Raw genomic sequence first — 23,613 nt, 5'->3', positions numbered from 1 at the left:
TGGAGGCCTCATTTTAGGAAAGATGTAGAGCTGCTGGAACGAGTACAGAGAAGGGCAACGAGACTGGTGAGTGGAACAAAGGGTTGCTGTTACAAAGAAAGGCTTAAGTTCTGCAAATTGCAGCTGCTGGAGACTAGGCACCTGTGGAGTGATCTAACTGAGGTGTATAAGGCCTTGAATTGTTTGAGCAGGCTCAATGCTGATGGATTCTTCCTCTTGCTCAGATTACTCACCTGAGGGGACCTAAATTAAAATTGAGGAAAGACAATTTTAGAATAGATGTGCAGAAATTTGCCTTTAGTCAGAGTGAGGTTGATAGTTGGAACAAACTTCCATCTGTTGTAGTGGAGGTCAACAACTTAAATAAGTTCAAGGCAGAACTAGACAAACATTTGGAGAGAATGGATGGGTAAAATGGGAAGTTTTTTTTTTTTTTTTTTTTTTTTTTTTGGTTGATGCTATATAAGCTTGCTTTCTGGCATCATATGCCTCTACTAATGTTAATGCTAACATACTGTCCATCTCTGTTCCTTTTCAGTCCTGTTTGATATTTAAATTATGCAGGCTATGGATCCATTATAACAACCCTTTAGGGTTAAATTTTATAGGAAAAACACCTTTTACACAAACTTTTATCAAGGAAGTGGACACACTTCCTTGATAAAAGTTTGTTGACACACAAAAGAATTAAAATTCAGCAAGCATAATCTTCAAAAAATTTTACCTTTTTTTATTGCAGAAAATACTAAACTAAATAAAATAACTTCAACATATGCAAAGAACGTATGAAACTGAAAGTAAGTATACAGCTTTCATAGTAATCTCTAGACAGTGTGGCAGATGCTAAAAAAACCAGCCATAATGCAATTAGTCCATGGTCCATTTAGTATGCCAATAACAATCAGTTGTTAATTTCATGAATTGATGCATATTTGAACTAAGACACAACATGCATGGTTCGTTTTGATGCAAGTTTGTGTTAATGAGGTTCATTCAAATGCATCACATGGTGTGTGTGTGTGTGTGTGTGGGGCTTTCAACTTTCCTCCACCAATGCTGTAATCTTGAAGCACAACTCAGTAGCACTCTGCAATCAATTCAATCATTACTGCAATCAAGGGAGTTTAAGCTGATGGGGGGGGGTCTTCTAGTGAGTCATTCCCTCACTAGAGGGCCCCCATTAGCTTGAATTTCTGTTTTCATCTGATTACTGCTCCACTGGCAACTTTCCATTACTTACTTTCCTGTTAGACTATCAACTAGAACAAGCAACATGAAAGACAATTATTAGCTCCAAGTTCCTAGACCAACAGAAACAGATAATGCAACAACGACCTTTCCCTGGCAGACCCTTGAAAATGTCTCTCTGATCTTGCAATAACCATCCTGACAAGATGGTTTAATTGTAATCCATCTCGATCCAAAGGCAAACAAATTTTAACACATCTCACAACCCATATTTGAATGGATGGACCACATGTCAAGATTTAGCACATCTATATCCCAGTCCTTTCCTCCTCTGTATTGAAGATTAGGATTTTCACATCCTTGTTAAGCTAATGACAGTTCAGCTGACTAAGCTTATAGTTATCACTGCCACCAATTCTAGCCTTGCCAATGAAACAATTGGCTCAAGTTATGACCAGTAGCAACTACCTCTACCCTTCTAAAGCTACTTGAAAAAGCCCTTCGTCCAACTCTCACAACCCACATACTTCCACTGCCTCCACCACAGATCTACTATGCAGCAAGAATTACAGTCCCAATCTGCTATCAAATGACATCCTTTCTGAACTTGCCATCACACCTAACGGGACATCTGATTCCATCATCACAGTGCTACTCCATCTCCTTAAGTATTAAGGAGATGGAGTAGCACTGTGGGGATTGATATGGGGATGACACAATTAAGGATTGATATTATTTTAATATCAAGGGTGGCATAATAAAATTCATAACATTCCTATTAACAAAAAGAATGTCACACTTTCAGTTTGACCAAAAAAGATTATCCAGGCTTATTATAGCAGAGAGTGTTCAAACAGTGTGCTGTAGGATTACTGTTTACTGCTATTCTACTATCCTTTCTCTGTGGAAAGCCAACGTCATATGCTGAGATATCAAGCTATTGACAACCATTCAGGCACAAGATGACCCCTGACTACAACCCAGCTAATTAACCATGAGCTCAGCCAGCTATCACAATACAATGCATATACAGCTAAATTAATCCACTATAGCTGTCTTCTCCCTGAGATGATGTCATACTGATTTGAGTTGTTTTTGACAGAATGCTCACATTTAATAAGTCACAGATCTCATCATAGAACAAAAAAATGCAAAAGCTGAAATGGAATGCAAAGCAGTGATTGGACTGTGGATGCCTTTTCCATAGCCAAGTGCTCTATTAAAGCCATCATTTACTCCTTTCTATATGGAGTGGAACTATAGGGATCTACTACCTCCCCTAGTACTCTGAAGAACCTGTTTGTAGAGGAATACTGGCTGCTCAGATGGACTGCCTTCAAGTATTCAGTCTGAGGTAATTGTAACACCTCTGATTTAGCAAAATTTCGAGATTGACAACCAGGGTAATGACTATTGTGAAACTTTTTGCTGATACTACTGATGTTTTCCAGGTTTGCAATCTGTCACTAGAGTATCCACCGCATCCCTGTGCAATAACAAACACCAACTGCATCCTGCAGACAGGTTCATCCTTATTCAAATGCTGTCTGGTCCAATATCTGGATTTAGATCTTGTAAGATTTTCCAAAAGCAGGGGTATTGCAAAATTATATGTAATCAACTCAACCATGAACTATTATCATGATGCCATACCCACTGTGCAGTTGTCCATGGCTGATGGTATCTTTCTTCTCACTGATGAATAAAATTCAGGATTTCAATGAATAATATATGTTGTGTATATATCATCAGTGTTTTTTTTTTTGTTATTAATATTTTTGGATACCTTCAGATCAGATATGTAAATGGAAATGCAATAATACTCATTGCATCAGGAAGTCTTTGACTATCTGACCATCAAGATCCTGAGGGGGAGCTCAAACAAAGAAGTTTAATCTTTTCATTAATTTCTTGTTTCCTATTTATGGATCCTAATTAGCTATATTTTAACATGTTTTATTGTAATTCATATAACTCTTACACAATAGCATGAGTTTCTTTGCTTTTCAATGTATTAAGTTTTGTGTTTTGACCGTTGCCCATATTTCTATTATTATCTGTATGATAATAATCTCTGGCCACAATTACTTGAGCTGTGATGGGCAGAAGGGGCATATGCCCCCAACCAAAAAATTGAAATTAAAGAAAAAGAACGCAGGAGGTGTTCTAAAATAAAACTCAAAAACCTGGTCACCATGCCCACCTTATGATGATACCTGGATATACCACTGGTGATGGGTAATACTGCTATGCTTTTTCATGTAAAAATAGAAAAATGTAATTAAGGATTTAATAATAGATCACAGATACCATGGGTGTGCAGACCAGAGGCTGGGAATCACTGTTGTAAAGACACTAGCTCCTCACAAATTTAAATATCAGCTGCAAGTAGATGTTCACTTCGAGTAATGACCAGATTTGCAAGATATTTCATATCAAGATGTGATAGTTTCCTCTTTTATAATTTTTTGAGAAGCACTGGCAAGTGGCATTCATTCCTAACGTGTTGGCAGTTGCATTAAGATAATTTTAAATTAAGAGTGAAGTCGGAGCGATTTTCCACTTTTCTCTACTTCATTCTGGTAAATTTACAGTGACAAGCGAAATGTTTTAAAAGCATTTCTGTTTTAATGTTTTAAAAGTATTTTTTTAATTAAAAATGAGAGATGTTATCAAATAACATGAAAATGTACTACAAAGTTGGCAATATCTTTTTTATCATTTCATGTGATCATTAGCAGGTTAAGTAAGAAAAAATTATTTGTTTACCATAATAAAACTGTACCCAGTCCAAAGACCTTGCCACCCATGTGGACACTCTGGAATAGTCACTTCTTGACTGTGAACAGCAATTACCTTAAAAATAAATAAAATGATTCAGATGCTGTTTTTTAATATTATACTTAGTAAGTCAATTTAAACTAAAAATTTTACTTTAGTTAACAGTGACAGCATTGTATATAGTACATATTAAAATATTTTCTTTGTTCATTTGTTTGTGAAAACCTTAAATTTCAAAATAAAAATTATATATCTTTTTTTGGATGACATATATGACACATTACTGCTGAAGTACCCAAACCTTACATAATATCAAAGGAGGCAATAATTTATGATAAATATAGACTATTCACAAAATATTCCAGTTTTATTTTGTTCAATAACTTCAAAAAACATTGAATTATTTCTGTAGTGTCTATTGATGAAAAAGCATGAGACATGCCATACAGTGCACTCACTAATGCAGAATTGAGACTAGACTGAAATTGTTATGGCATGGCGAGGCTTTAAATGGAAAGGAATCTCATTCTTAGTTTTTAATAGGAAAGATGCGACTACGCATTTTGTGCTGCCTATGCAAATTTCAAAAGTATACTCTCTTTCAAATAACTTCTACAGAAACAATTTGCTGGTTTCTATAAAGTTTATTTATAACCTACAGATAATTCCATTCATGGTTGGAGTGGCTTCAACCATGAGTGAAATGATCTAGTCCTCAGCCACACTCAGAGCTACAATCTACCAACCGAAAAGGAATTTGACATAGCTGTGACACACAGCAAAACTTTAAATGGAGAGGAATATCATTCTTAGTTTTTAAAATGGCATGTAATTAGGTATTTCAAAATGAAACATTTGAATGGCATATTTTTCACAGGTTGTCTATATCTAAATACTAGAACTGAAAGCATTTCATCTATGTAAACATATGAATATTTAGAAGAAGCTTCCTCTTCCACTTCTTCATTAATTGTAATCCTGTTATTACACATGCCCCTTGGCTTTTCTGATGATGCAACAGCAGAGGCATGCAGGCTGCACCACTGTGTGTGTGTGTGTGTGTGTGTGTGTGTGTGTGTGTGTGTGTGTGTGTGTGTGTGTGTGTGTGTGTGTGTGTGTGTGTGTGTGTAACAGGTACTAGCATTAGAGAGAAATATATTAAATACAAGATTTTCATGTATTTCCCCTCATGCAAAAATTTACCATCTTGTGCCTATCAACATTTATGAAGGTTAGTATAAATTATATTATGAATTTTATTTTAGTGTATCTCCTTTATCACCATTTACAATTATTTTCATATACTTTACACATTGCTATCCTGTGAATGTTGACAACTGAGGAGCTGCAAGAAATTATTATTATTATTATTATTATTAGCCATATGGTGCAAGGAAGCCTGAGGCTTATGCTGCACCAGCCAAAAAAAAATTTCTGAATTACCCTGAGAGAGGGGGGGGAGGGAACAAGAGTCAGAAGTAGAAGGGACTCACCAAGAAAGAGAGGAATGATGATATCCAGCTCAGGACCTTGGGTGTGCCAAGCCCATACTCACCAGATGTGAAATGCTTAAGGACCATCAATTTAATATGCCTGCTGCTCAAAGTGGTGAATCAGTTAAAAAGGTTTTTTTTATGACAAAATTTAACTAGGGATAAAAAATGAAATAAAGGCTTTTTATGAAGACAGCTCACCTTTTGATACTACATATTTATTATGAGAGGGTAAATTAAGAAGAGAAGCAAAAAGTAAAGAAAGCCAAGGGTTGGAAAAGCATATAGCACACCAACTGCCATCTCTCTCACTCACACACACACACACACACTGGTTTATTTCAGGTCAATGTTTAATTGTTAATCAATTTGTATGGACAGGTGCAGGAAGAGCAGGGATTTTTAAAAACACCAGATTCTGGAAATGTCAATAGTATTCATTGTGTGAAAGTATTCTAATTTGTATTTGGTTAAAGCTAGTGCTTCATAATTTGTAGTATTAGTAGTGGCAAAAGATACAAGAAAGCAAGCTTATACAGCATCAGCAAAAAAAACCCCTTCCCATTTCACCTATCCATTCACTCCTATAGTTTGTCCTATTCTTCCTTGAATTTATTTAAGCTATCCACTCCTGCATCTATTCTGCAGCCATCCTTACTCAATTTGAATTTTTATGCCCTCTCATGTACACAGTCTGAGCAAGAGAAAGAAGCCTACCAACATTGAGCTTGCTCAATCCATTCAAAGCCTTAAACACCTCAATCAGATCACTACACAGGTGTCTAGTCAACAGGCACTGCAATTTGCAGAACTGAAGCTCTTTCTTGGTAACAGCGCCCCCTTTGTTCCCTTCACCAATCTCATTGCCCTTCTCCGTACAGTTCCAGACCTTTATGCATTATTCAAGATGTGGCCTGGCCATTGCCTTATACAGTGGAATAATCACCTCCTTATCTCTGCTAGCAAAATTGCTTGTATATGTTTAAATGGCAACAGTTAAATGTCCCAGTGAGGTGCACCTCACACGTGCTTTCCCATCCCTCCATTTTCTTTTACGTTCTTCTTAGTTTCCCCTCTCATATGGAATGTCAAATAAGAAGTATCAAGAGATGAACTGTCTTTATAAAGAAGTCTATTTCATTTACCACAAAATTTCACTTAAGTTGTTCTCTTAGTAATAGAGGCATGTGATGCAAGAAAGCAAGAGTATGAGCTTATGTAGCATCAGCCAAAAGAAATAAAAAAAAAAAAAATTCACACAACTATTCCCTCTAAAAGTTTGTTCAGTTCCTTCTTGAATTTATATAAGCTATCAGTGTCCACAACAACAGATGGAAGTTTGTTCCAGCAATTAACCACCCGCTGGCTAAAGGCAAATTTCCACACACATATTCCACAACTCTTTCTTCGGTTTCAATTTATGCCCCTTAGGTTCGTAATCTGAGCAAGTAGAAGAACCCCATCAGAATTCAGTGTGCTCAACCCATTTAAGGCCATATACACCTCATTCAGATCACCTCACAGGTGCTTAGTCTACAGCTTTTGCAATTTGCAGAACTTAATCCTCTCCTGGTAAGAGGATTTCTTCATTCCCCTCACCAATCTTTGCCCTTCTCTGTACACGCTCAAGCAAATCTGCATCTTTCCTAAAATGAGGCCTCCAGACCTGTACGTAGTACTCAAGGCGTGGCCTGACCATTGCCTTATACAAAGGGAAAATCACCTTTTCCCTATTAGCAAAATTCCTGTATATCATTGACAAAACCCCATGAACTGCTCTTGCAGCCTGTCTGCATTGCACAGAAAACTTCATATCTCACTGCACAATTACTCCCAGGTCTTTTTCATTTTATACCACCCTAAGTGTAGTACCACACAGTTGGTACGTTCCTCTAGGGTTACTTCTACTCATATGCAGTACTTGCAATTGTCAATGTTAAACTACACTGCCACTTCTCGGCACACTGCCATTAACAACCCTGCCAACCTGTGTATCATCTACAAACTTCGACACTAAGCCTGATACAAAGACAGTTTTGTATACTGTATTTATCAATATCATTGATAAATATACAAAACAACAGTGGACTCAACACCGGACCCTGTGGGACTCTGCTAATAACATTAGTCCACGAAGAGCAGCGTCCATTGATTACAACTCTCTGTCTTCTCCCACTCAACCACCCTTTTATCCATTGTAGCAACTTACCCTTAATACCATTCTGCTCCAATTTGTACAGTAGTCTTCCATGCGCAATAGTGTTAAAAGCTTTCCTGAAATCCAAGTATATGATATCAAAATTATTTTTTGCATCCAGTTCTTTTGTAACCACATCACAGCATCCAATCAGATTTGTCAGACAAGACTTTCCCTTAACAAACCCATGCTGTGTTTGAATTATTGCTGCAGTCTTGTCTAGATGATCCTGCAATGCATCTTTAACCAGTGATTCCATTATTTTACCTGGAACAGAAGTTAAATTAACTGGTCTGTAATTACTTGGGGCACCCTTCGATCCCCCTTTGTGAATTGGGGATACATTTGCAGATCTCCAGTCCATGAGGACTTCCCCTGAGCCCAAGGATGCTCTCATAATTATGGCTAAGGGTTTGCTTAATTCTTTTACTGCCTCCTTAAATATAACTTGATAGATTTCATTCACCCCAGGTGCCTTTCTTATGTTTAATTTCAACTATTTCTCCTCCACTTTGCTCTCAGTTATTACAAAATCATTAAGCACCCTGTTACAATTTGATAAACTTCTGGCATTTTCCTTCCTTAATAATTCCTCATGTGTGAATGTAGAAGCAAAATACACATTCAGTTTGTTTGCTATATGAGCAGGATCATCAACATTCGAACCATCGATATCAAGTGGACCAATCTGATTCATCCCCTTCCTTTTAGAGTTTACATAAGTAAAGAAATCCTTTCTGTTTTTCTTAGCATCCTTTGCCAAACATTTCTTGTAATCTGCCTTCGCTTGCCCAAAATCCTTTGTGACTTGATTACAGACTAGCTTATATCTGCCATAGGCTTCTGTGTTGCCTGATAATTTACATGCATCCCATGCATTTTTCTTCTCTACCACGAGTCTCATTAATTCATTGACAGCCATTTAGGCCTAAACCTTGAACAATATTTCTTAATAGGTATGAAAAGACTAGTAGCTTCCACAATTAATTCCTTGAATGCTTCCTACTTAGAATTTGCTGTTGATAACATCATCAATTGGTCCCACTGTACCGAATTTAAACTGTCTGAGACCACTGTAGTCACCTTTATGGAAGCAAAAACTCTTTCCTTTACCCCTGATGGTAATTATATCTTTAAGTAAATCCCACATCAGTACACTGTGATCACTGCCACCTAGTGGTTCCTTTATCTGCAAATTTTTAATACATGAATGATCACTGCTGATAATCAGATCAAGAATATTACCCTCTCTTGTTGCCTCTGAAACATGCTGCTACCGAAAACAATCATCCAATAAATCCACAAAAGTCTTGCTAGTGTGCAAGTGACCAATCCACAAGTTCCAGTCAATATCTCGGAAGTTAAAATCCCCCATTATAAGACATTCTGATTTACTAGCCCACTATTTCTCGGTACAATTGTTCATTGTACTGATTCGAGTCATTAGGCCTATAACACACTCCTACTCTTATTTTTGCTTTCCCAGTGCTTATGTCACACCAAACTGACTCAACATTGTACCGTCCATCTATGTCAACTGGATGCACTTCCTTTGATTTTATGTTTTTCTTAATTAACAGCATAACTTCTTTCTCCCTTTCTATCCTGTCTATCTTTTCTGTACATATTGTACTCCCCAAATTCAATTCTGCATTCCTAATATCTGTGTGACACCATGTCTCTGATATCCCAACAATATCCACCTTTGATGTTGAACAGCACTTCTTTCTTACTGGTGACCCTGCTCCAGCTCTCCTTGGTGTTAATTGCTTCCTCTATCTCATTTTGATTCTATTTGACTACCATTGGTACTTGTGTGTGTGTGTGTGTGTGTGTGTGTGTGTGTGTGTGGTGAGAGAGAGAAGAGAGACTGATTAGCTTCACTTTTCCTACAAAATTGGGCTAACTCTCAATAATAGGCTATAGTGGTACCATTGTAGGTCTATAAAATTTTCACCTTTGCCTTGTGCTTTCCACCCCCCTCATTTTTTTTTTTTTAGTTTTTTTCTTTATTTTGCACATAGCATCTCTAGTCACACAGATGGGTGTTCCACTCTCTTTTGATGAAGCAAGTGAGTAAGGTGGTTAATGATATTACTCAGAGTGTACTATCCTGCTAGATCTTATTAAAGTTAGTTTAATAAGATCTAGAAAAATAAGGCTGATGGGTTCAAAAATGGCAAAAATGCTGCATTCAGATAGAATTAATTCCAGAATAACATAACATTTGTGTAGCACAAAACTCAAAGTAGTTGATAAGGAAAAAAATGTAGGCATAATTATGCAATCTGGCATGCACTGCTCCAAGATGTCAGTATCAATTAATGCTGGTTAACAAAATATATTTGTTATGATGAAATTTCATTACAGCAAAATGTAGTAAAAAAAAGTCAAAGTAGTGAGTTACATATTAAAAAATTGTTATATCAAAACTTACTTATTAAATGCAACTTTATTTTTTATGCTTGTTATTTTAAATGAAACAAAAGTTTTATTAATATACTGGATAAAAAGAAAAACATAAAACGAGAGAAAGTCTCTTCCATTTTCAAATTTATAAAACCATGAGTGCAATTGACAAATGGTTCGATGTAAACATCAAATCATTTGGCAGTTACCTACATATAGGTGCCCTCACCATGGATTCTTGTGTGTGGTAAGGGAATCCCTATGTGATGCTGATAGTCCTCCACATTAGCATCACTGACATTCAATGTGCACACCTTAGGTTCTGGGCTAACATTGTAGGACTCTAATATGTATGCTATACACTGCAACCTGTGGAATCTCAGAAAGAAGGATCCTGGTGGCTGAGGGGATTCAACTTCAACACACCACTTTGACCCCTGCTTTAATAAGATATCCTGGGATGGCTTGCTGAGGTCCAACCTGGCTAGAGGGTTTGCCTACAAGAGTCAATTATGTCAATGCCATGCCCCTACCCTCAAGGTCTGAGAGACAGGATTTGGATGGGCAGATGTGCAGTTATGGTATGTGGGTGGCCTTAGTATCCCTTTGAACACCATGGTAGGCAGGGAGTCCAGGCACTGAACCAAATAAACATTTCTAAGAACCCTGATAATATAAATCCTTCTTGGGGATCCAAACAAGGTACAAACCAGAAAATAAAGACATTGACCCAGAAACTGTCATTTCAGCAAAGAGACAAATATATTTAGTCCAACACCGCAATACCTGATAATTCATCCTACAAGTGAGAAGTACACAGGAAATATGCCATCCTTTACTTACAAAATGTCCTGAAAGTCTTTGTAACTCCAGTGTTGTAATTATGTCCTGTTTAACTATGTAACATCACTTAATAATCAACGTTGTTTTTGTTATTTATAATGTTTTGTTTTTGTGTGATACAACTATAATTAAGAACAACTGCTTGCATCACACAAAAATCAATTGTGGTCACTACTTGTGTTCATGAGAGACAGAAACTAGGCATGTCTATAGAAGCAAAATGCAAAGCATTTCAAGAAAGATTTGATCAAGAACCTCCTCCCAGAATGGTTCTTTACAGATGGAAAATAAACTTTTCCCTGGGATTAATTAAAGATAATCCAGAACTGAAAGTCTTCGGCAAGCCAGGAAAGATGTGAAGATGTTGAGAAATCTGTTTTAAGGTCTCCCCAGAAATACATCTGCAAAAATTCTCAGAATTTGGTGTACCACAGTGAACATTGCATACTGCTTTGAAGATAGACTTGTAGAAATATCCCTGTCAACTTCATTGCTTGCTCTTCAACACAGATTTGAATCAAAGGAAAATTGCATGTGAGGAAATGCCAAGAGTGTTTGACATCATGCCAAAATGATATAATTATCTCTAGTGATGAATGCAATTTAGCATTAGCAATAGTAGAGGCATATGATGCAAGAAAGCAAGCTTATGCAGCATCAGCCAAAAAAAAAAAAAAAAAAACCCACTCCCATTTCACCCCTCCAATTTGTTCCAAATACCTGTCCAGCTCAGCCTTAAATTTATTTAGGCTATCAACTTCCACAACAAAGGATGGAAGTCTGTTCCACCCACTGGCAAAAGGCAAATTTCCGCACATCTATCCTTCCTCAATTTGAATTTATGCCCTCTCAGGTGATTATTCTGAGCACGAGGAAGAATCCCATCAGCATTGAGCATGTTCAAACCATTCAAGGCTTTATACACCTCAATCAGATCACCTCGCAGGTGCCTAGTCTCCAGACATGTAATTTGCAAAACTTAAGCCTTTCTTCATAACATCAACCCTTTGTTCCATTCACTAATCTTGTTGCCCTTCTCTGTACTTGTTCCAACAGCTCTACATCCTTCTTAAAATGAGGCCTCCAGACCTGTATACAGTACTCAAGTTGTGGCCTGACCATTGCCTTATACAAGGGGATTAGGCACCTGCAAGGTGATCTGATTGAGGTGTATAAGGCCTTGAATGGGTTGAGCACACTGAATTCTGATGGGATTCTTCCACTTGTTCAGATTACAAACCTAAGGGGGCATAAATTCAAATCGAGGAAAGACTGATGTAGAATAGATGTGCGGAAATTTTCCTTTAGCCAGCAGCGGGTGGTTAATTGCTGGAACAAACTTCCATCTGTCGTGGAAGTTGATAGGTTAAATAAATTTAAGGAGGAACTGGACAAGCATTTAGAGGGAATGGTTGTGTGAATTATTATTATTTTTTTTTTGGCTGATGCTACATAAGCCTTTCTTGCATCACATGCCACAATTACTATTACCACCTTCGAGGCGAAAGGAATCATACAACGAATAATTTGGGAAACTTAAATAAGCAGTAGTTGAATCTGGCCTTCAACTGGACTTTCACAGGACAGTTACCCTCAGGTCTTTTTCATTCTCCACTACCCTGAGTGTAGTACACAGAGTTGATCAGTAACCCCAGAGTAATGTTAAACTTCAACTGCCATTTCTCAGCCTATCGATCCAATTTTCCTAGATTGATGGGCTGAGAAATGGCAGTTGAAGTTTAACATTGACAAATGCAAGGTACTGTGTATGGTACTACATTCAGGGTAGTGGAGAATGAAAAAGACCTGGGGGTAATTGTGCAGTCAGACACGAAATTCTCTGAGCAGTGGAGACATGCTGCCAGGACAGCTAGGGGCCTCCGTAGCCAGATGGGCAGGAGCAGCAGTGCATAGCACACGCTTCTTGATTGGACTGGGGTTCAAGCCTGTGACCACCAAATACGGAGGCTGCGGAAAGGTCAGGGAATGACCACCGTATATCCCTGGAGCAATGTGGCCTTAGTTGCTAATGCTCCTAAAAACCAAATAACAAACAAACAAACTAGGACAGCTCATGTCAAAGATATACAGAAACGTTGCTAGCAAGGATAAGGAGGTGATTATCCCTTTGTGTTAGGCCACATCTTGAGTACTGTGTACAGATCTGGAGGTCTTACTTTAGGAAGAATGTAGGTCTGCTGGAACAGGTGCAAAGAAGGGCAACCAGACTGGTGAAGGGAACAAAAGGGTGCTCTTACCAGAAAGGCTTCATTGCTGCAAATTGCAGCATCTCAAGACTAGACACCTGCAGTGAGATTGGATTGAGTAAGCTGAATGTTGATGGCATTCTTCCACTTACTGAGACTACAAACATGAGGGAGCATAAATTCAAGTTGAAGAAGGATGAGTGTAGGATAGATGTGCAGAAGTTTACCTTCAGCCAGCAGGTTGTTGATTATTGGAACAGGCTTCCATCTGTTTTGGAAGTGGATGGATTGAATAAATTTTTTTTTTTTTTGGCTGATGCTATATAAGATTGCTTTCTTGCATCATTTTCCATTGCTACTACTACTATATCAGTTCTCTGTGACATGTCAGTTGTAAACTTCAAAGTGGCACTTGCTCTCTCTCTCTCTTTCAATGTCCAGGTGAGCTCTGTTGGCTCAGATGACATCCATTACAGGATGATTATACATCTCTCATTGGCTTCTATGGCTCTACTGCTGTCTCTAACAGAATCTGTCTTGAGGATCAGTTACTGCATGAAGCAGTCACGAATCCCCAAGCCAGGAACAAATTCAAAAATCCCAAATAATTATTGCTCTGATCAGCTGCTTGTATGCGATCCTAGAAAAACTGGTCAATGCTGCTTGACTGATGTAGTATTTGAAAGCTATTCACCTTCTTTCCAGGACAGTGTGGCTTTCAAAGAAACAGGTCAGCACTCGACCATCTAATAAGACTAGAACATCTATTTGAGATTCTTTCCTCAAATGCAAGCAATTGGTGTCGGTGTTCTTTGATATGGGAAAAATATATGAGATATGCTTGGAAATTTTGGAATTATAAAAAAAAACGTTGGTTTCAGGGATTGCCTTTTAGTTTTTATTAAAAAGTTTTTTAAACTGCTCCTTCCAAGTTTATAGGGTCCAATTTTGTCAACGGGAAGGAGTTCCCCAAGGATCAGTTTTAAGTGTTGCACTTTTTACTATCATGGTTAATTCTGTTACTAAACTTATAACTGTGAACAGTGCCCTCTTTGTTGCTGGCTTCAGTATTTTATGCAGTCATACAACATGGGGATTATCAAACTACAACTGCAGCAAGTTATTGATAGCCTTGATTCCTGGGCATTGCCTAATAGTTTCAGGTTTTCACTTCAGAAGACTGTTTGGCATACATTTTTGTCACAAACAGAACTTTCACCCTGACCAGAATTAAAGCTTGGACAAAATTTCATATCAGTATCACCTGAGAAAAAATTCCTGGGGCTTGTATTTGATAAAAATTTGATACATGATGTCCTCCTGCATTCCATCTCATCACACAAATGGAATGCAGTTCATTGTAACTTACTTCAGATCTACTGTAGAACATCTCATGTTCACAGTCTATATGTGAAAACTAATGAACTGCCTCTTTTGCTTTGATGAAAGCGATTGTCACTACATTACACTTTTTAATACCTTTAAACTAAAATCCTAGTTAGACTCTGTGTGGAAATCCATTTTTGCACCATGATGGGAAAATCTCTATAACACTCGTCAGACTGCCAACCATCCCCCTTTGGTATTCATGTCCAAGAGCTACTTAGACAATATTGCCAAGTCATTGTTATCTACTATCATGCAATTTTTCTATTGAAAGCAGGGAGAAGGCCAAACTCTGTCTTCTGTCTACTTGCAACTCTATGCTGTCCATCAAGCTGAATACCCTGACTTCTTGTCAGTCTTTATTGATGGCTTGAAGTCAGAATCAGTTTTGGAATTTATTTCTGCTGCCATTTTCTCAGATGGTACCACATCTAGGAAGATTCCTCACAAATGCAGCATATACAACAGCAGAACTGTGTGCTATACTGTTAAACTTGGACCATATTACAACTTACAATTAGAGGGTTTAGTGCCAAACAACATTAACTACAAAATTACATTTTCTTTTTGCAATAACTTTAGTTTTGCTTTTCATGGATTACAAATAGAACCGGCCAGATCAGAACAATCCTAGAACCTGCTAGGCCCCTATACAGACTACAGACATGTAATATATTACATTCTCACAGACAAGAACATAATGCGCCTCCGTAGCCAGGTGGGAAGGAGCAGCAGTGCGTAGCACATGCTTCTTGATTAGACCGGGGTTCGAGCCCATCACCACCAAATACAGAGGATGCGGAAAGGTCAGGGAATGACCACCGCATATCCCGGAGCAATATGGCCTTAGTTGCTAATGCTCCTAAAAACCAAATAACAAACAAGAACCATAGCATGGATAGGTTGCATAAAAGTTATATCAGATTAATCCCATAATCAAAGAATTGTGAGAAAGTTGTTTTTGCTCACCTTCACAGGCATGTGTTCATATTACAATTTATTTCTGCTGAGGTCTGAGATAATTTTTTAAATATCTGGCATATTTTGTCAGATTGCTTCCTTTTTACTAACGAACATAGTTTAACTTTTACTGCTTTTAGCTACCTGGCTGAGTTCTGTACACCACTTACTCAGTGTCGGATTTTATCAAATAATGATCACATCAGCCATTTTTAGCTATTTAAGATCCTTAAATTTGTTTAAAATTTATCCATTTTACCAATTTTTATCCTATCCTTTTTGGCATGGTGACCTAATTCCATAGGCTAGTGAAATCTTACTTGGTTTTTGTGCATTATAGCTTTTGTTGCTGGTGCACCATTAAAACTCAAATCAAATCAAACATGCGTAAGGAATTTTGTGCCATTGATCTCTCTTTCACAATATTTTAATTTTTTTATTAAAAATACAAATTTATTAATAAAAATAGTATGCACTGGTACATACAGAGATTTTGCTATACAATAAATCAGAGCAAAAAAAAAAAAAAAAAAAAAAAAAAATCTTTTCTAGAAATAAAATGAAGTTGGATTCCTGTCAGGTGCCATACAGACATTGTTACAAGTCAGGATGAGACCACTGCCATTAAAATCCCCCCCCCCCACACACACACCTTGAAAAAATTGCTTAAAATGAAAGGGATAAACCATTAATCACAATGTCTTCATGGTATTCCCTCAAACTGACTAGGTCATTAGCCTCTGAAAATTGAAGTGCAGACACTCATGTGGCTGACAGATGGCAGAGCCACTGGTGTATCATCTCTCATAAACATGCACTTCTTTTTAAATCTTATTATCTTATATTTTATATATATATTTTTTAATTTCATTTTAAGATCATGTTTATTTTTTACAAAGTTCAGAATAAAAATGAACATATAATAATGAAACACCACCAAATACGGAGGATGCGGAAAGGTCAGGGAATGACCATCGCATATCCTGGAGCAATATGGCTTTAGTTGCTAATGCTCCTAAAAACCAAATAACAAACAACAAACAAACATAATAATGAAAAGTAAAAGTTTAGCATTAATATTTAAAAGGGGAAGAAAATTCGAATGACAAACACCAGTCAGACCATCATGAACAGCAGCACATTAACAATCAGTTCTTAATTCTGACTCTATAATAGTAGAAGTAGTAGTGGCATGTGATGCAAGAAAGCAAGTGTATGAGCTTATGCAGCATCAGCCAAAAAAAAAAAAAAAAAAAATTACAAAACAATTCCCTCCAAATGGTTGTCCAGTTCCTCAAATTTATTTAACCTATCAACTTCCACAACGACAGATGGAAATTTGTTCCAGCAATTAACCACCTGCTGGCTAAAGGCAAATTTCCGCACATCTATTCTACATCTGTATTTCTTCAATTTGAATTTATGCCCCCCCCCCTTAGGTTTGTAATCTGAACAAGTGGAAGAATCCCATCTGAATTCAGTGTGCTCAACTCATTCAAGGCCTTATACACCTCAATCATATCACCTCACAGGTGCCTAGTCTCCAGCCGCTGCAATTTGCAGAACTTAAGCTTCTCTTGGTAAGAGGATCCCTTCACTCCCCTCATCAATCTTGTTGCCCTTCTCTGTACATGCATTTCTCATATTAATAGATAATATGAGCAAATATCTTTAGTAACATCAGTTATTCAAAATATGTTTCCCAACAACCAGTATGCCAACCTTATGGAGTAATGAAGCCAGTGAAACCAATGCTGTACAGAAAGTTTAGGCAACTCCTGCCGGCATCTTGCAGATGCCATGCCATACTATGTTGTGCATGGAGTGGAGTGCAAGGAACACAGACTGAATTTCTCGCACGGAGTCTGTTAAATTCAAAACAAAAAATGACTTTACCATAATTAACAGTAAATCAAAGCAAAAACAATAAAATACTTATTTAGGGAATATTGGTGGGGAAAATATAGGATTTATTTTTATTCCCAAATAAAAAAAATATAGTAAAATTTAAAAGTGGCATCTGTCAGATCTATGCTAGTGTCAAAAGTGTAACCTAATTGTAATTATTATTTTCAAGTTTCTGTACTTTTCTCAATATAAGTATTGTGCTTGTATAAATCAGTTGCTAAACATTGTATTTTGAATTTATTTATTTTTTAATTTAGCCAAATTAAAAAAAGAAAACAATCACTTGGAACTCCGTAGTTTAGGGAATGCTACAAATGGAAATGTCATTTTATGCCTGAAATGCTTTAGTGGCCCATGGACATAATCTAGTCTTAATTAAATCTATAAAAAATCATATAGCTTTGCCTTATTAGAATTAGGACTCAAACAAATCTGGAGAAGGATGAATAGTTCTCTTGGAGTTTGTTACAAATTAAATTTTGAGTGTGAAGAGAAAAAAAAAAGACTGTACAAGAATGTCACTAACCTGAGTGAGAGATTCACATACAGAACACCTACTGATGAATCTCTGGATATCCTGACCAACAATTGGCATCATGGACATTGGCATTGGCTCAGGAGTGCTCAACCAATAGCTGAAGTCATTTCTTGATGCTACATTGCAAATGTTATTTAAACTACAGAACAAAAATGGCATAGTACTGAATCGACGCAAGCAGCTACCAGGACCACCTATAGTTATTAAAAATAATGAAAAGAGTCTCACTTGTGCAACTTACACTGTTAATAATAGATATTATAATTTATGTAACATTGACAATTTCTGTATGTTTATTAAAATACCTGTAGTGAGATATTTTGCACACAAAAAATCTGCATAATGCTATGCAAATTTATCTCTTTAGGGCAAAAGATCATCACTCATGACTATTGGAGATAAACCAGTCTAGTCTTCTGAATTCCTGAGAAATAGTTAATCCATAAAATGATTAAAAATATATTTCTCTGCATTAATTAAACTGGTTTATTTTGGGAAAAAAAAAAAAAAAACAAAAAAAAAAACAACAACTTAAAGTTACCTTTAAAGGCAATTCAAACATTTCACTAAGACTGCATACTTTCATCAGCAATTAACAATAGCAAGTTTTGGATAAAGAGTGATGACCTGTATTTTTTTTTGGTGGGTACAAACAAAAGTCTTATTAAGAAAATTTGTATTTAATTTTCTTCATGTCCATAATAAGATAATTTAAAATAATAAACTTTATAAATAATAATTAAATATTTTTATTATTTATTTCATTAAAATAAACCAATCAATAATGTTAATATTTTGCTGAAATATATATATATATATATACAGCAATACCCCGCATAGCACTGATAATTGGTACTGAAACTGTTCCATGCTATGTGAAACCATGCTGATTGAGGTATAATTATAATGGGTTTTAATTGAATGCATCCATAGTCAATTAAAAGGATTTGAAATAAAAAATATTGCAAAAATTTTATTAATGAAAAGGTAACGTCATGAGAGATGAGAAAAAAGCTTTGTTTATTTAGATATTTCAATAATAGACTGGTAAAGTTATCTCTTCTTTTTCTCGGTGTACAAGTCTTTGTAGCATCGAATCCCATCTTGTAAAATTTTCCATATCTTGATGCTATGTTCAACATCCGGATCTCCATTCATAATCACCTTGCAGGCCATGTCAACTCCCTGAAACTTTCTTTCTCCAATTCTTCTATTGAAAATTCTTTTGGTGCCACTTCAGTGTTATCCACTTCAGAATTGTTTTCCTCTTCTTCATATGTAGTTTGCTCATCAAGTTCAAGGAGAGTTGCATCATTTAAGTCATTTGCATGTGAGTCAGTGCAGTCACATACATTGGCAGTGTACAAAGTTTCGAATCCCAAGCCTTTTCCAATCTTCACAGTGTCTTTTGCATTTGTCTGAATTTACGATTCAAAACCAGTGAAATCATTTGCCAAAATGGGCAAAATATGCTACCAAACAGTTGGCAGTGATTTCTACCCAAGATGAAAATATATTTTCGATCGTATTTAAAGGGGTAAAAAATAAATTGTGAAATGAAATGTTTGAAAAGCTATCATGTTGTCTCGTCAGGATGGAATTAAGAATACTGAACACTGTTGAACGTTGCTGCTGACTGCCCGAGGGGAGCTATTGGCACATGTGCATGTGAGACAATAGTTGGCACTGCAGCACATATGTATGCATACCTAGACTTCGACAACAATGCAGCATATATGTAGAGTACGTGTCTAGGCTATTGAATGAGTTTTAATATGTACAGTAAATTTTTGACTTGAACTGAACTGAAAACCATGTTATAGTGAAACCAGTGCTGTTTGAAGCCGTTCTAAATGAGGTATTGTTGTATAACACATAAAAATAATGAAAAAATAAATAAAAAAAAAGGAGAACAAAATTCATAATATAATTCATTTTATAAATTTTTAGTAATTTGCTCTGCAGAAACAAAATTGGAGGACGGGGTGTAGAACAGTGGTGCACAAACTTATTTTGCTTGCTTGCCCCTTTATTAAATATAATATTGATGCAACCCCCCTCAATGTAAACCCTGAGGTAAGATGACCAGATGTTTTAGAGAAAAAAAAAATGGCATTTTATAAATTGTAATAGAAAATTTTATTCGAGTACTGATTAAGGAATAAAAAAAATTGTTTTCTTTTTTAATTTACACATTAAAATAATTTTTTAATATTTTAATTGAATACCACAAAAACAACAAATCAAATTCTTCAATTAAGGTTACAAAACACTAAAAAATGAACAATTATAAAAATGGATGAGCCTGGATTTGGTCCATATTTGGTGCAATATTTGAAATTGCAAATCCGTGTCATCTTCTAGATCAAGTCTGAAATGCTGTTTTGTTTTTATAACTGAAATCAAACCTCACATAAATATGTAAATCTTAAAGGTAGCAATGTTTGTATTGCCATTTTCGATAATTCTGGATACTCATTTTGAAGAGAGAGCCAAAATTTTTCATAAGTTGTAGTCTAGAAATGAGCACATAAATGCTTTATCACACAACAGGTTGATATCACAGATTCTTCTGACTTCAGAAGAATCTGTGTAGACTGGAAAGAAATCAGAAGGTTTAGCTCAGCATGCTGAGTAGATTTGGAGGTAGACAGAAGATGGAGTGTTATGCTTCACCCAGTTATTAAGGGAGAAGTAGCAGGCAGGAAAATAAGCATACCAAGGCAGAGAGAGCTGCAGTGTTGGAGCAACCTTGTCTACCATGAATAGCTGTTGGATACAAATATTGAAAGGATGGTTGGCAGTCACACTTATACAGATTTTTCCAATATGGCTCAAAAACAGATGTCCATGAGGGGTAGTCTGTTAGGGATTTCAGTTTAAAAGCATACTTTAGACACAACTGCTTTTGCTAAAGAAATACGGGCGATTCATTCACTTCCACATATAGACTTTCAACAGATGTTCTAAATGTTCCAGTAGCAATATGGATGGTGGATGGGATCAAGTCAGTGAAGCATGCTATTTCTGGCAGGTGCATATACCTGAGATCAGTGCTGTAGTCGTAAAATTAGCAGAAGGTATACTCTGTGAATGTTATGTATGCAGAGAGTAAGTATACTGTGCTTATTAATCGAATTCAGTGTATTCCCGTGTGTGTGTGTGTGTGTGTGTGTGTGTGTGTGTGTGTGTGTGTGTGTATACACATACAAACACACACGGCATATTTACTTACTCATATATATGGCATATATATTGAAAATAATAAAACTGTAATATTGCCTAAAGAATCAAATTCTAATAAATTTATTTTTTAATAATATTTATTTTTTCAAAGTATTTCAAAAACCAGAGGGTATATGGTGTATACCTTCCACTAAATCAAAATTAGATTATGGGTCTCAGCCTTGCCTGAGACCCATAATCTAATTTTGATCACAGAAGTGTGTGATACAGACAAATTAGAGAATATCTATCTGCATCCCACAAAGTAGAAGAGAGAGAGCGAATACAAGATGTTCAACACTTTCATGTACTTTGTGTGCATTTGGCAAATATGCTGAAGAAAGATAAACTTTTTAATGAATGAGTCCCAAGAATTTCGTTTCTGGTACCACTAGAGTAGCATTTTGTCTGTCTCAATTCAGGTTCAGGGTGAAGGATACATTTTTGGCAAAAGTTTATGTACACGATCTTCTGTGATAAGAACCTGAAACCATTGTCCATTGCCCATGAGTTAAAGCAATCAATAGCTTGTTGCATTAGTCTCTTGATAACCCTCATGTTACATGGCTGCGAAAATTACATCAAAGTTGTCGACATAAAGGGCACTGTTTACAGCTGGAGGAAATTATTTGGTATCAGAGTGTACTTTAATGGCAGAAAGCATAACACTTAAAACAGATCCTTGTGCTACACTCTCCTTCCTCTCATGAAAAAGGCTGAGAAAAGATGGTGCCTACACAAACTTTTAAAGAACAATGTGATAAAAAGGTTTAATAAAAATGGGGAGGTGACCTCTTAGGCAGAGATTATGAAAATCTTTTAAAATACCAAATTTCTGAATTGTGTCATCACTTTTTTCATAGCAAAGATGGACACCAGGTGCTCTTGTTTTAGGAAAGCATCTTGGAGAGTTGTTTCCAGTCTAATTAAGTGGACTAAAGCGCACCTGTTTTTCAGAAACTGCACTGAATTCTGGAGAGAAGGTTATTTTATTCTAATTACCATATGAGATGAGTATTGACTATTTCCTTTCCAGTAATTTTCACATACTTCTGGAAACTGCTCTTCAAGAAAGATTCTATTATACAGGAAGAACAAGCGGTCCTTTTATTTTGGTGAAAGGCATTTAATCATTTCACAGTGGCTGTCATCTGATCCAACAGCACTTGTCTTCTTAATTGCAAGGGTTTTCAGCTCTTGAATGGTAAATGGCCCATTACGCAGGTAAACACACTTTGGTGTAAAATTAAGTGCCTGTTTTTCATTTTTCTGTAAAGGATTGGGAACTTTGGGGAATAGGATGATGTCAAGATGTAAGAAAATGTTTTCCCAAGAACATTTGCTACTGCAGTTGAGTCTGCAATAGTACATCCATTATTCCAGGACTGACAAGGAGTGCATACATGTATTTTCCCTTCATTTTCTAGATTTTGTCCCAGGCTGCCTTAGTGTTGGTCGCCTGGTTAATGGGGGATGTAAAGTGGGTCTATGATTCCTTGGGCTCTGATATTGCATATAGCATGCTTGGCATGTAAACATTTATAGGCTATGAGATCAGTTTTGGTGGAATAACACTGGAATATCCCCCAAGCTTTGTTTTGAGCTTTTTTTTTGCTGCTATGCATTCTGCATTCCACCATATTTTTGGAATTGCAATTGCAGCTGCATTGATGATTCTTTCGTTATGTTTGTTTGTTATTTGGTTTTTAGGAGCATTAGCAACTAAGGCCATATTGCTCCGGGAAATGCGGTGGTCATTCCCTGACCTTTCCTCATCCTCCGTATTTGGTGGTGACGGGCTCGAACCCCGGTCTAATCAAGAAGCGTGTGCTACGCACTGCTGCTCCTTCCCACCTGGCTACGGAGGCGCCAATGATTCTTTCAGTGATGTACAAGACTGCACTCACTGATAGGCTCCTGACTGATGGTACTGATGTTAAATGTTACCAGATGTTGGAAGGCATTCCAGTCAGCCTGATCAATCTTCCATTGGGATAACCTAAAATAAAGACATCATTTCCTACTAAGTAATCATAGGGAAGTGATCACTTTTGTAGGGATTCTCCACCTCCAAGGTAAGTGAAGGAAGAAGTGAAGCAGAGAAAAAGCTCAATGGCAGAGAATATATGGGTAGCATGTGAAAAAGGGTGTTAGTTCCCACATTTAGAAGGGAGACGTCATTGTCATTGAGCATATGCTCCAAGACTCATCCCCTTCCATTAATGTCAGCACTGCCCTACAGAGGCGCCTCCGTAGCCAGGTGGGAAGGAGCAGCAGTGCGTAGCACACGCTTCTTGATTAGACGGGTTTGAGCCCGTCACCACCAAATACGGAGGATGCGGAAAGGTCAGGGAATGATCACCGCATATTCCCGGAGCAATATGGCCTTAGTTGCTAATGCTCCTAAAAAAAAAAAAACCAAATAACAAACAAACAAACAAACCACCCTACAGTGTGTAATGCCCATTGAAATCCCTG

General features: G+C 36.8%; 1 protein-coding gene across 1 annotated transcript in view; it reads right to left on the bottom strand.

Annotated features, from left to right (window-relative positions):
• LOC150080841 (uncharacterized) overlaps window positions 1–23,613 on the bottom strand; it is an 852,072-nt gene that overhangs the window by 22,077 nt on the left and 806,382 nt on the right. Inside the window, exons 39-40 of the mRNA XM_090381010.1 lie at window positions 17,899–18,104; window positions 3,958–4,044 (exon numbers count right to left, since the gene is read on the bottom strand). Coding sequence (XP_090237136.1) covers window positions 3,958–4,044; window positions 17,899–18,104 — 293 coding nt within the window. The remainder of the gene's footprint in view (window positions 1–3,957; window positions 4,045–17,898; window positions 18,105–23,613) is intronic.

This window comes from Mastigoproctus giganteus, chromosome 9 (assembly GCF_048544385.1).
Source record: "Mastigoproctus giganteus isolate SK-2022 chromosome 9, ASM4854438v1, whole genome shotgun sequence".
NCBI classification, from domain to species: Eukaryota; Metazoa; Arthropoda; class Arachnida; order Uropygi; family Thelyphonidae; genus Mastigoproctus; species Mastigoproctus giganteus.
The sequence above is the reverse complement of the archived record's forward strand: the minus strand, read 5'-3'. Positions and strand labels throughout refer to the sequence as shown.